Source organism: Akebia trifoliata, chromosome 13, assembly GCF_017979445.1.
Source record: "Akebia trifoliata isolate Shusen 1 chromosome 13, ASM1797944v1, whole genome shotgun sequence".
NCBI lineage: Eukaryota > Viridiplantae > Streptophyta > Magnoliopsida > Ranunculales > Lardizabalaceae > Akebia > Akebia trifoliata.
Genome location: NC_141387.1, coordinates 25,393,587 through 25,405,204, shown reverse-complemented (window position 1 = coordinate 25,405,204; position 11,618 = coordinate 25,393,587). Strand labels below are relative to the sequence as shown.

At 32.0% G+C, this 11,618-nt stretch overlaps 1 protein-coding gene across 6 annotated transcripts in view; it reads left to right on the top strand.

Moving 5' to 3' along the window:
• Positions 1 to 1,126: 1,126 nt before the first annotated feature.
• Positions 1,127 to 11,618, top strand: part of LOC147388122 (putative LRR receptor-like serine/threonine-protein kinase At1g56140) — a 36,266-nt gene continuing 25,774 nt past the window's right edge. The window contains exons 1-14 of one of the 6 annotated variants that reach the window (XR_015171283.1): positions 1,127 to 1,456; positions 4,552 to 4,741; positions 5,725 to 5,796; positions 6,048 to 6,119; positions 6,245 to 6,316; positions 6,957 to 7,028; positions 7,826 to 7,897; positions 8,074 to 8,145; positions 8,352 to 8,423; positions 9,166 to 9,237; positions 9,353 to 9,424; positions 9,505 to 9,576; positions 9,676 to 9,741; positions 10,558 to 10,623. Coding sequence is in view for 5 of the 6 variants with exons in the window: in XM_086420819.1 (XP_086276945.1) it covers positions 1,360 to 1,456; positions 4,552 to 4,741; positions 5,725 to 5,796; positions 6,048 to 6,119; positions 6,245 to 6,316; positions 6,957 to 7,028; positions 7,826 to 7,897; positions 8,074 to 8,145; positions 8,352 to 8,423; positions 9,166 to 9,237; positions 9,353 to 9,424; positions 9,505 to 9,576; positions 9,676 to 9,741; positions 10,558 to 10,623 (1,139 nt within the window). In the remaining variant the exon portion in view is untranslated. The remainder of the gene's footprint in view (positions 1,457 to 4,551; positions 4,742 to 5,724; positions 5,797 to 6,047; positions 6,120 to 6,244; positions 6,317 to 6,956; positions 7,029 to 7,825; positions 7,898 to 8,073; positions 8,146 to 8,351; positions 8,424 to 9,165; positions 9,238 to 9,352; positions 9,425 to 9,504; positions 9,577 to 9,675; positions 9,742 to 10,557; positions 10,624 to 11,618) is intronic. The other 5 variants (XM_086420819.1, XM_086420823.1, XM_086420821.1 and 2 more) reach the window with 5 other exon arrangements.

Genomic DNA, 11,618 nt, shown 5'->3' with positions numbered 1-11,618 from the left:
ATTATAGATTTTTTTATTGTAAAATTAGATAGATTTGAATGTGTTTATATGTTTAAATTTTAAAAATAAATAATTATTTTAATTAAATTATACGAAATTCAAGCATCAAGTTTTACTATCTTGTCCTAGTCATCTCGTTTAACTTTTTGTTGGACTATACTAAGGTGACATGGACTAGTCATCTCCATCTCTGACGAGATTTCAAGCATAAAATACATATCTCGAGAAAAATTCAACATATATTTTAATATTTTCTAAGGTCTATTCACCAGTAGTAAGTGGGCTTTGTTCGAATAATTATTACCTACAACAGTGAAAAAATAATATATAATTCGTCAATCCAATTGCAAGTCATTCCATAAAACCACAAACATTTAGACTGTTATTCGATAGATATCTGAGAAATAAACAAAATCAATAAATAATTGATCACATGTGTAGATGCAACACTACAATGTACACATTTAGTGAATGAAACGTTAAATTTGTATTCTCAAAGAATACAGACAAGAAATCAAAATGTAAATAAGTTAAAACAATAGAGAAGAGAAAATAAATTTTGAATGCAAAAATTAAGGTGTCTCTTAAGAGACAATCCAAAAAATCAAAAGAGGTGTCCTAAGTCGTGCACACCCACGTAAAGTCAAATTGTCAAAATTTACATCCTTTACGCACACATGCATTAAAGATTTTTTGGACCAATGATTTAAATCCTTTTTGAGTCCATTGACCATTTGTACGTGTTCATGGACTTATCCAAGTCTCTCTCTCATGTTTATTTAAGTGATATGAAAATTTTTATATAAGAATTAAACAAATTTCTTACTTCTATCCGATATGGGATTAACAAATTTTACTAATAAATTCTATAGTTTTACAAATTACATACAACAAACTATGATTAATAGGGATTGTTTGGAGTAGATTTCTCATTCACCAAAATTTTTTTAAATAATTAAATAAATAAAATTATTCTTTTAAATGAGAATAATAAATTTTTAAGTGGTCCCACCTCAAATAGAGTGTGGGATCCAATAATTAAATGATAACTTAAAAAGACGGTCACAAAAATTTGAAAAATTCTACAGATTTTTTCCAACACATACAAGTCAACTCTGACGGCTATGGAAGATCTTAACCCACAACATTTGTTGCTGTGTATAATCACAGATAATACATAAAGCTTTGTTTTCATTTACTTTCTCCTCCTAATATTCTCACGCTCACCCATTAATTTTTCTCTGCAACTCCAAATCCCCACCCCCAAAAAAAAAAAAAAACCCTCAAAATCCATCAAGAACTTGTTTGAGGTTTTATGATCTCTATTTGTTTATTTTTTAATTAAGAGAGATTAGATTCATGTCGAGAGACTATGTGTTTGCGATCTTGTTATTCTCTGTATTATGCATTCTTCAGAGATCACAAGCTCAACCTACTACTACAGACCCTTCACAAGGTACCGTACACCTCTCTCTCTCTCTCTCTCTCTAGTTTGTTTTTCAAGTCTGATTATGATCTTAATCTGGGGAAATATGGGTGGGCCATTGAAAACGGTTTGATCTTTGTCAGACAGCATAGCAGAGGATCATTTAAGGGGTTTTAATTAAACCACTGATGGTCCTCGAGATTCACATAACATGTTGATGAATGTTTGATGACGACCCCTACAATTACAAACATCATTTTAGATACATCTCCTCAAAATCCAAGGAGGAGAATGCTTTACTGCCTGCGTTGGACACTGTGTCCAAACACTGACTTGACCTGACAGTGTATAGAAAATCGTTGATTTTTTAATTTGTATCACGAGAAAATAAATCTATAATTTTCTATGCACTGTTGGGTCAACTCGGGTGTCGGACGCAGTGTTGCACGAGTGCACGACTCATCCAAAAATTGATACCATCTTATCGATGGGATGAGTGGTTCAATTAGATCGGACCCGATGGACCGGAGGATATTGGCACGCCAACTTTTACTTTATCTCACCCTAATTAAAATAAGTTAATGTAAGTAAAAGTTAGGGTGCCAATAGAAATTTTATTTATTTTTTTATTTAAATTTTTTTAGATTTAAGATTTTATATGAGCCAAATCCTAATTATAAATAACCGTTGTGGTTGTTTTAATGTGTTATAATGCTTTTTAATGTTGAAGTAATAACTTTAACCAAATTGTTGTAATTTCTGAATTATCTATTTTAATCTTTAATTAGGGGGTGATAAATAATTTAAGACACTGGGATTTAATAAGTAAAAGGTGGGGTGTCAATAGCAACTCTCATAAAATATAATATATTTTTATATATTTTTTATTACAAAATTTTATAAAAAATAATAATTTGATTATTTTTTTCACAATTAAGATGATATTTGATTTTTACACCTTCAAACGACATTTAATAAACAAAAAAATAAAAAAAAAAGTCAAAACATATTGTCTAAGAATTTCATCCCATCTTTGACTCCTACGATCTTGTGGATTAGAATTTTTCAGTTTATAGTCGTCTTGTTGACCGTATAATAAGTCTTTTTATTTACCAGTTCACAGTCGTCTTCTAGATTATTGTAGGGCTGCAACTTGCCCACTAAGGTCAGGTCCGGACACAATTAATTTGGATCGGTCTCAGGTCTAGGCGTTGACTGAATCAAATTGAGTTGACTTCGGTCATATGGATCGGATTATCCGACTTGTGATTATTTAAAAAAAAAAAAATCAATTACTTTGTTATTAATGCTTTTGTTCATGCAATTCTATATTACCATCCAATGATTACGTTGCAACTTAAATATATATATTTTTTAAATTGTGATAGATTAGAAATTACAATTAATAGAAAATAGAGGTTGTAACTTAATTAGTTAATCATCATTATCCTCTTCGTTAAATTTGATTATAATTTCTCATGTTCATTTACATACCACTGACTTTTATTAAATGTTTACCATTATTAAATTATCTAGTATTAATGAGGAATGAACCAACTCGACCGACCAACCTAACTAACTCAACCAATCTCATTTGGGTTAGGTAGGGTTGATCCTCAACTAGCTGACCGAGTTTATTTAGTCGTACTCCAAGTTTTGTATTCTCTAATAGATTAATAAAAAATGATCTAAATGCCTTAATCTTCAAACTCTACGAAAATAATATCCTAATATATTGAGTTGTGATAAACAAATTCAAAAAAAAATATATATATAAATAAATAAAAAATAACATATCACATAACCGTAGATTTTTTTTTTCCCTCAAGTTACACAATGATCGTTACTCTTTTTCAATAAAGTTTACAGTCATAAAAAAAAAAAAATGTAGGAAAAATTACTTAGAGGATCCCAATGGAAGGACTTTTTTCTAAATAGTCCCTAAGTTTTGGACGGTCTCTTAATAGTCCATTTAGTAAACTTTTATTTTCTTGACAGTCCCTAGACGTCATCATTTTCATAAATTAAATTTTTGGCATCTCGATCGAGTTTTGGAGACTCCATTCCGTCGGAAATGATTTAAGAAGGAAGAAAAAGCCACTTTCAAAGGTTTTGAAGATATGTGTAAAAAACAAGGGTTTTTTCACTTTTTTCTTAGTTTTTTTTTATGAAAATCGATCAAGAATGGTTCTTTTGGATTGAAATTATCTAAACAAGTTGTTATCTTAAGTTTTTAATTGATCTTTCCATGTATTTTAGTCTAAAAAAACTCAAAAATTGAAAATGGGTGGATTTTACTAGTGTCAAGTACACCACCTTTTATGTAAAAAGTGGTGAACTCGACAGTAAATAAAAAGCGTCGAGTTCGATAGTAAATAAAAAGTAGTAAACTTAACAGTAGATAGTGGTGAGTTCGACAATAAAAATTATGAACTTGACAACAAAGAAAAACTATCGAGTTCAAAAGTGAATAAAAAGTGGTGAACTACACAGGGAGATTGCGAAGAGCTCCCAAAGCAATCAGTGGAAGGGAGTTTTCTTAGCTCCCGGTACGCCGATTGTTGAATCCTTAACAGGTGACGATAACCATTGCAGTAGCCACCGAAGTCCAAGATTCATAGGAATCATAAGAGCCCGGGGGACATATCTTTCAACCACGTCTAGACATACCTATATGAGATCGTTAAATAGATCTTCAAGGAATAGGATGGTCTCTTCACAATAGAATCTCTCTAAAAGGGATATTTTTGGAATGTTGAAAATTCATCTCATCATTTGCAATTTTTTTGATTTTTTATCAAAATGACCCTGATTATATTAAGTTTAAATGTTAAGAATTAGGCATTTGTGAGATTCAAATTTTTGGTGTCGAACTCCGCCTTCTCCTATTATACTAACTAGAAGATGTTATTGGTTTTTGACTAAAATAACCCTGATTATATTAACTTCAAATGTTAAGATGACGACATTTTTGGAATCCAAATTTTGGTGTCAAACAACTTCTACTCCCCCTTCTTTCATTATAATAAAAAAGATAATAAAGATTATTATTATTATTAAGGAAGAAGTAAATATCATTTTATTTTAACATTTTTGGGGGCTTTTTAATATGTATGTAAATGTAGCAAGGGCTTTAAATACCATATTTCAACGTTGGAGGATTTTTGAGTCGACTCGATGGAACATAAGCGGAGAATTGTGCACTGGTAGCGCCACTGACACAACAAACTTCGACAACAATTACTATAGTCCCGCCATTAAATGTAATTGTTCGTTCAATGTCAATAACCAATCCATTTGCCGAGTTACCCATTTGTAAGTATAACTCTTCTTTCTCTTTCTTTCCTTCAATTTCAGCGAGATATATATAAATCCTAGACAACATTCTAAGACAGTTTTGTCTTATATGGTTAAAAAGTTTCGGGATTTTTTATGAGCATGATTTTCTCACCATAAAAATCATCCTCACAAAAAATCAGCCCATTCCGAAATTTTTAGCACATATAAGACAAAATGCTTTGTCTAGAATGTTTTCTAGGATTTTGTCAAAGGAACACTACCCTATATGTATAGGTATATAATATTTGTTGCTTGAGATTAGAAAATTTTCTTTTTTGATTTCTTCAGAGTTTGGGAATCTTAATCTTTCTCATAACTTGTTTGTTTCAGTTGTTTTAATCTCTCATTAACTTGAATCATTTCATCTTCTTTATCCAAGGTAAAAGGAATTTTTTTTTTTTAGAGAGATTCTATTGCCACGCCAATGTTGCTAACGCCACCCCGATTCATCATATGTAAATCATTAAAGATTAGCTCACATCTTGGATTGGCATTATCAAAAGTTGGTGTGGCAATATCAGCTCTTATTTTTTCTTTTTTTTTTCTATGAGAGATTTTATTGCCACACAAACCTCTCTAATTTAAAAAAAATTATACATAGATTATCTATAAAAAATATATATAAATAATTATAAAGACAATTCTACTCGTATGAATATTGTTTTTTGTAAATCATGTGCAAATGCACATGTCACCCCACCCGCTAGTATGAATAAATTAACTTCTAAAATTTCAATGTTCTTATTTTATAAAGAATAATGTTTTGTGATTGAAAAGTTATTGATCTTGTTTATAATAAAAATTATTATTTAAATAAAAATTTGTATTTTTTAAATCTAGTTAAACTGATTTTAAAGGATTTTACCGGTCATAGATGGTATGAATTGTTCGACTAAGTCCGATCCATGACTCATCATTATATTTGTCTGCATTTCCATCTTTTTTTTTTTCTTTCAAAGGAAAGTATATGACATGAACGTTGTTGGAGCATTTCCAGAAGAGCTCGTGAATTTGACAACCCTCGTCAATTTGTAAGAATACTCTTTTAAGTGTTACTTACCTTTTACGTACAAATACTTGAAGGTTCCAATGTTTTAAGTTGGTTGAAGTTTGTGAGTTTTGATACCACGGCCTAAGTTCAAAACCCGCCCTTCACCTACTGATTACTGAACACTAATCTCACTTTCCTAGCTAAAAACAAAACCAAAAAAATACCACCATTGTGTCATTCACATTTTAAATACCACTATTTATTAATTATTTTTTCCTTTATTTCTTGCAGGAATTTGGGTAACAATTACTTAACAGGGCCCCTTCCTGCTTTCATTGGAAGTTTAACTGAATTGCAATACCTGTATGTTTGCTTCCATTTTGATCTAAAACTCATTATTAAGGACCTGTTTTGATTACCAATATGCACCACAATATGCACATGTGCTTCTCATTTGCTAACTTTTCTATATTTCTAAATGTCATTAGGATTATTGGCCATAATGCATTGTCAGGAAACCTTCCCAAGGAACTCGGAAACCTTACAAATCTAATCTTCTTGTAAGCTATTCCTAATTCTGACTTTTTGGTTCTCTCTTTGTTGCTGATTTTTTTTTTTTTTTTTTTTGGGTACAAATTTGAACCACTAGTGCAAGTCCTATATTAGCTACAAGTTTGCTTGGAATCATAAATATTGGTGATCACCAATGCTCGTGTTAACCAACCAACTACTCTGAAAGACTAATCTTTTGGAGAAGGGGAGAACTGTGAATGTAAGAGGGTCACGGGGCTTCATTGGGGTATGACACACCCAAGAGTGGAGGAAAAGACACACTCAACACTCTCCCTCACCCATAAGGGTGGAAAGATTCGAACCCATGACTGATATGAATCTAGCGCTCTGATACCATGTTAACCAACCAACTACTCCAAAAGACCGGTCTGTGGGAGAAGGGGAGAACTATGAATATAAGAGGGTCACAGGACCTAACTGGGGTATGACACACCCGCGAGTGGAGGAAAATATGCACTCAACAGCTTGTATTCTAGACCTTTTGATTAATGAATTGCCTCTTGGATAGTATGAGGACCTTGAGATGCATTACCGTAATGATCAATCATTATTTTCTGGAATGTCAAAGTTGTAGCTAATAGTCAATCCATCATATTTATTTGGATGGTTAAAATTTTTTTTTTCCAGGGCTTTTGGTTCAAACAACTTCTCAGGACCACTTCCTTCAGAGCTGGGGAATTTGAGAAATTTGGATCAATTGTAAGTTTGAATTGAGTTATTTACCTTTTTATGATTTCTTCTTAAAAAATGTTGTAAATTCTGTAGAAGTTTTGAATTTTGCCAATGGTTTTTACTAGGAAACAAAATCTGAATAAACTCTTTACCTCAATTAATTACATAAAAAAGCATAATTTATCTAAGAGGACCTTTTTGTAAATGGTAGAAAATCTTAAGCAGTGCTAATAATGTTCATTTTAGGAGCTTTTGTGTGAGCCCGTGGTAGACCTACACAAAAGAAATCAGTTGAAGGATCAAATTTTTTGCAGAAGAACAGGGAGGCGAAGACCAAGGTTCAAAAGTATATGTTGTAACAATATAATGGTGTGATGGAGTTTATGATACACATTGGGTTATAATGGATCAGATTATGGATTAGCAAGCAATTTGGTAATTTATTGGGTCTAGGCAGTGAGCTATATTAATGGCTATATAATGCCTACATACAATCGAAAGGGGGAATGCCTCGTAAGTGTGTTGCAACCCAAAAAATATCAAAAATTACAAATGGTTTCCGTGGAGAAGGACCTAACTAAATTGGTGAATGTAAACTTTTTGGGTGTGGTCTTACACTGAATACAAGTTCTTTGTTAAAACTTGTATTGGCATAACAATTTATTTAGAATAAGAAGTTTTGCAATTCAACGTGTGGTTCCAAATAATTATACCATTAATTCACCATGCATTTAATAATAAATGACAGATAGTCAAATACATTTGAATATGATAATATTTGGAAAATCAAAAATTAATTTCCTTAACAATATTTACTTTGACAGGTACTTCGATAGCACTGGAGTGAGAGGTGATATTCCATCCTCATTTTCTAACCTACAAAAATTGAAGATTGTGTAAGTGCTTGCACTCTCTCCCTCTTTTTTTTGGGTTTCTGAAATATTTAGGCATTTTGTATTATTTAATCAATTGAAGCATATTTTTTTAAATAGCATCGCCATATTGAAATGTTTTAGTGAATAAATATGTGTTGTGCTTAGTGTTATTGAGTAAAACATGTTTGGGTTCTCAGGTGGGCATCAGACAACCAACTCACAGGAACGATACCTAACTTCATAGGGAATTGGACGCAACTTAATTCTCTGTAAGATAATATCATGAGATGCATTACTAGTTTAACTCTATATTTCTTTCCCATTTTCTGCATAATTGAAGAACATTAAGGATAATAAGCATGTTTCCCTCACCATATACATCTTATGGCATTCTATACCTTTAGGTATTTTTTGTATACATTAGTTATTGTTTCCACTCATTTAATAATCGTCTAACTTGCAAATGTTTTTGTAGGAGGTTTCAAGGAAACTCTTTCAATGGCTCAATACCTTCTACATTCTCTAATTTAACCTTGTTGACTGATTTGTAAGTGTTATAGTCTTTTACTTATTTTCACTTTATACACACACATACACACACACACACACACACACACACACACAAAGATGATCTCTTCACCATGGAGATCATCCTTACTAAAAATCAGCTCCTTTAGGCATTTGTAGCCATATAAAATAGAATCCAAATTCTAAAAATAATGACTGTCCATTTACCATTAACTTGAACTCGACATTTGGTTTGGTTAGAAGTTTTAAAAAAAACTGATCTTTTTGTGATGGAGATCTCCATGGTAAGAAAACCGGCTTCAATGGAAACCAAACCTTAACTCATCTCTGTGCCCCCCATCCCCTCCCCTCCCGAGCACGTGTTTTGTATGCCAAAAATGGCGTGTCATCATATCTAAACTTGTAATGCAGAAATATTGTGGCACCCAAAAACATGATTTGGTGCCACATGGATTTGAAGTGCAAACTTTTAAGAACTCCAAAAAAAAGAAGATGTATTTTCATTGTTGGATTTTGATTTTAAATTTTGGGGTTTAGTAGCCATCCATTTTTCAAATCCGGTGATCAGGCAAAAAGATTTTTTTAAAAATAATCCTAATCTAGACCATCAACTCTAGAGGGAGGAGGTATCATCTGGGCTAGCAAGGTAGTCAATGTGGCCCAAATGAGGACATCGGTTGAGGCTCTACATGGTCATATATATTATGAAGTATAGAACTTTAGTGTAAAATTTATTTCACTGACTATATACAATCTTATAGGCGAATAAGCGACTTATCCAATGCGAGCTCCTCATTAGCATTTATTAGGGATATGAAGGTTCTGATAACCTTGTAAGTGAACATGGTTTTTATCCATATAGTATTTACTAATTTATATGTTTATTTTTTCTTTTATTTGCCTTTGCATCTCAAAATTTTCTAATGATAAGATGTGCATGTTTTGTAGGATCTTGAGGAATAACAATATATCTGGTACTATTCCATCCAATATTGGAGAGTACCGACATTTGGCACATCTGTAAGATATTTTTCTTAGTCATCTATTATTTCTTACTCCTATTTTTTTTTCTTACTCGCATGATTGTTCTACTTTTATAGGGATTTGAGCTTCAATGATCTAACTGGAGAACTTCCTGAGTCTCTCTTCAATTTGAGCTCACTGTCTTATTTGTAAGGAAAACCTATTTTACCAAACTCTTTCCTATCTTTCCTAAGTTCATACATTTTCTTCTTAATTAATTTGTACTGCTATACTCCCCCCATGTACAGGTTTCTTGGAAATAATCGATTATTTGGCAATTTGCCTCCCTGGAAAATTCTGTCACTTAGCAATATGTATGTTCATTTGACTTAGTTCGATCTACTTTTGTTAAATCTATTCATTAGTGCTTTCTGTCTCTATAAATTTAACATATCTTGCTATTATCATTTTTTTTTTCTTATTCTATATTTTTTTGAGTAGATCTGGATCATGAAAATGTAGGATGAAATAAGATCATGGTTTCAAAACTCGGTTTGACATATCGCCTCGTCCATGGACGAGTCCGAGTTGTATCATACGACACAACTCGTCTCGGACGAGATGAACCCTTTAACTCGATTTATAATGATTTATTCATATATATTTAAATGAAATTAATTATAATTTTTTTAATAAAATAAAGTAGATCAGAAGATTTTTAGTCCTAAAATCATGTTTTATGTATATAAAAAAATATTTAAATTCTAAAAAAGTAAATTATTTTAATCAAAATATACACAATCTTAGTTGACTCGGTCAAGTTTTATTGCCTCGGCTTAGATTTACAAAATATCGTCTGAGTGATCTCGTTTATCTTGCCAGATGATGTGAAATCTGAGACGCAGTGAATCCTTTTTCATCTGTTTCAGTCTTATGTCATCCCTATATTTGATTAATATCCTAAAATCGATTCGGTATATGCTTTTCTTTTTTCATCTTATATGGATACGAATAATCACACTCGATGATACATGGAAAATTAGATTATAGAGTTGACAATAAATTGTGAAAAATTAGAAGAATGACAATGGATGTCACATCACACTTTTTTCTAGTGTCTAATTTAACTCATATTATTTTGTTAGTTTGGTGGAGTGACATTGATGATGGCTTATATGTTGTGACTACAGAGATTTGTCTTACAATGGATTTTCGGGAAGCCTTCCTTCTTGGGTTACTGAACCAAAGTTACAACTGTAAGTTTGAAGAAAATGAGTGCAATAGTCATTGGTTGGATATTGGAATTATGACTTTTATCTTTTATAATGGCCATGATTTCCATGGCTATAAGTTGTCATTGTGGTGACATTATATTAACTTACAAAATTTTGTTATGACATTATTTTCATTGAAGCTTTGAAATTGCATTCCATTCCTTTTCGGAATTTAGGGAAATTGGACTTTCCAGCCCTTAAAATTTTTTTAAACTCCATTGTATCTCTAGAAGTTGATTCCTATATGTATGTGAAAACAAATAGACCATTTGAACTAAAACCTGCAAACATTTTTTTTTTCTTTCGATTGGTAGAGCAGATCAAAGTCGTACATGGGGTTTTCTACTATTTTCAAGGTATTGATGAATATGTTTGTGTGTGGGGGTGGGGGGGGGGTAAAAGCATTAGATCTATGAATCTGTGATGTAGTTTTACAAGATTTGAGTGCACATTCAAGATTGTTTTGGGTAACATTTCTAAAATATTGAAACATATTCTCAAAACAAAGCAATGTGACAACTTCTTACAATATCGGTTACAAGCATAATGCGTCAATGATCCAGTGCCGGATTAGGAACACATTCCTTACAAATTGAACAAAAATGCTCCTCCTAATTGTAGGAAACAAGAAATCAATCTAGCCTATTAAGCAATGGATTCTCTAGATTGTTCGACCGGGCAAAAATTTTACCACAAGGAAGTAAATCAATCAGAGACCTATTAACAAACTTCCCATATTTGAGGTAAGGCTAGAGCCACCATTCTTCTTAATGGAGAACTAGATCACATTGAAGTCCCCTCCTAAGCATTGAGGAAGGTCCCAATACATTTGACACCATCAAGCTCCTTCTAATGAAACACCCACCAAAAATATTCCCCAATGAGCTTGCATAGAGCAAGCATTGAAAACACTCCAACAAGCACATCTTCCACAACAATGAACTTATTATTATTTCCCACTCTGTGCCAGTAATAGG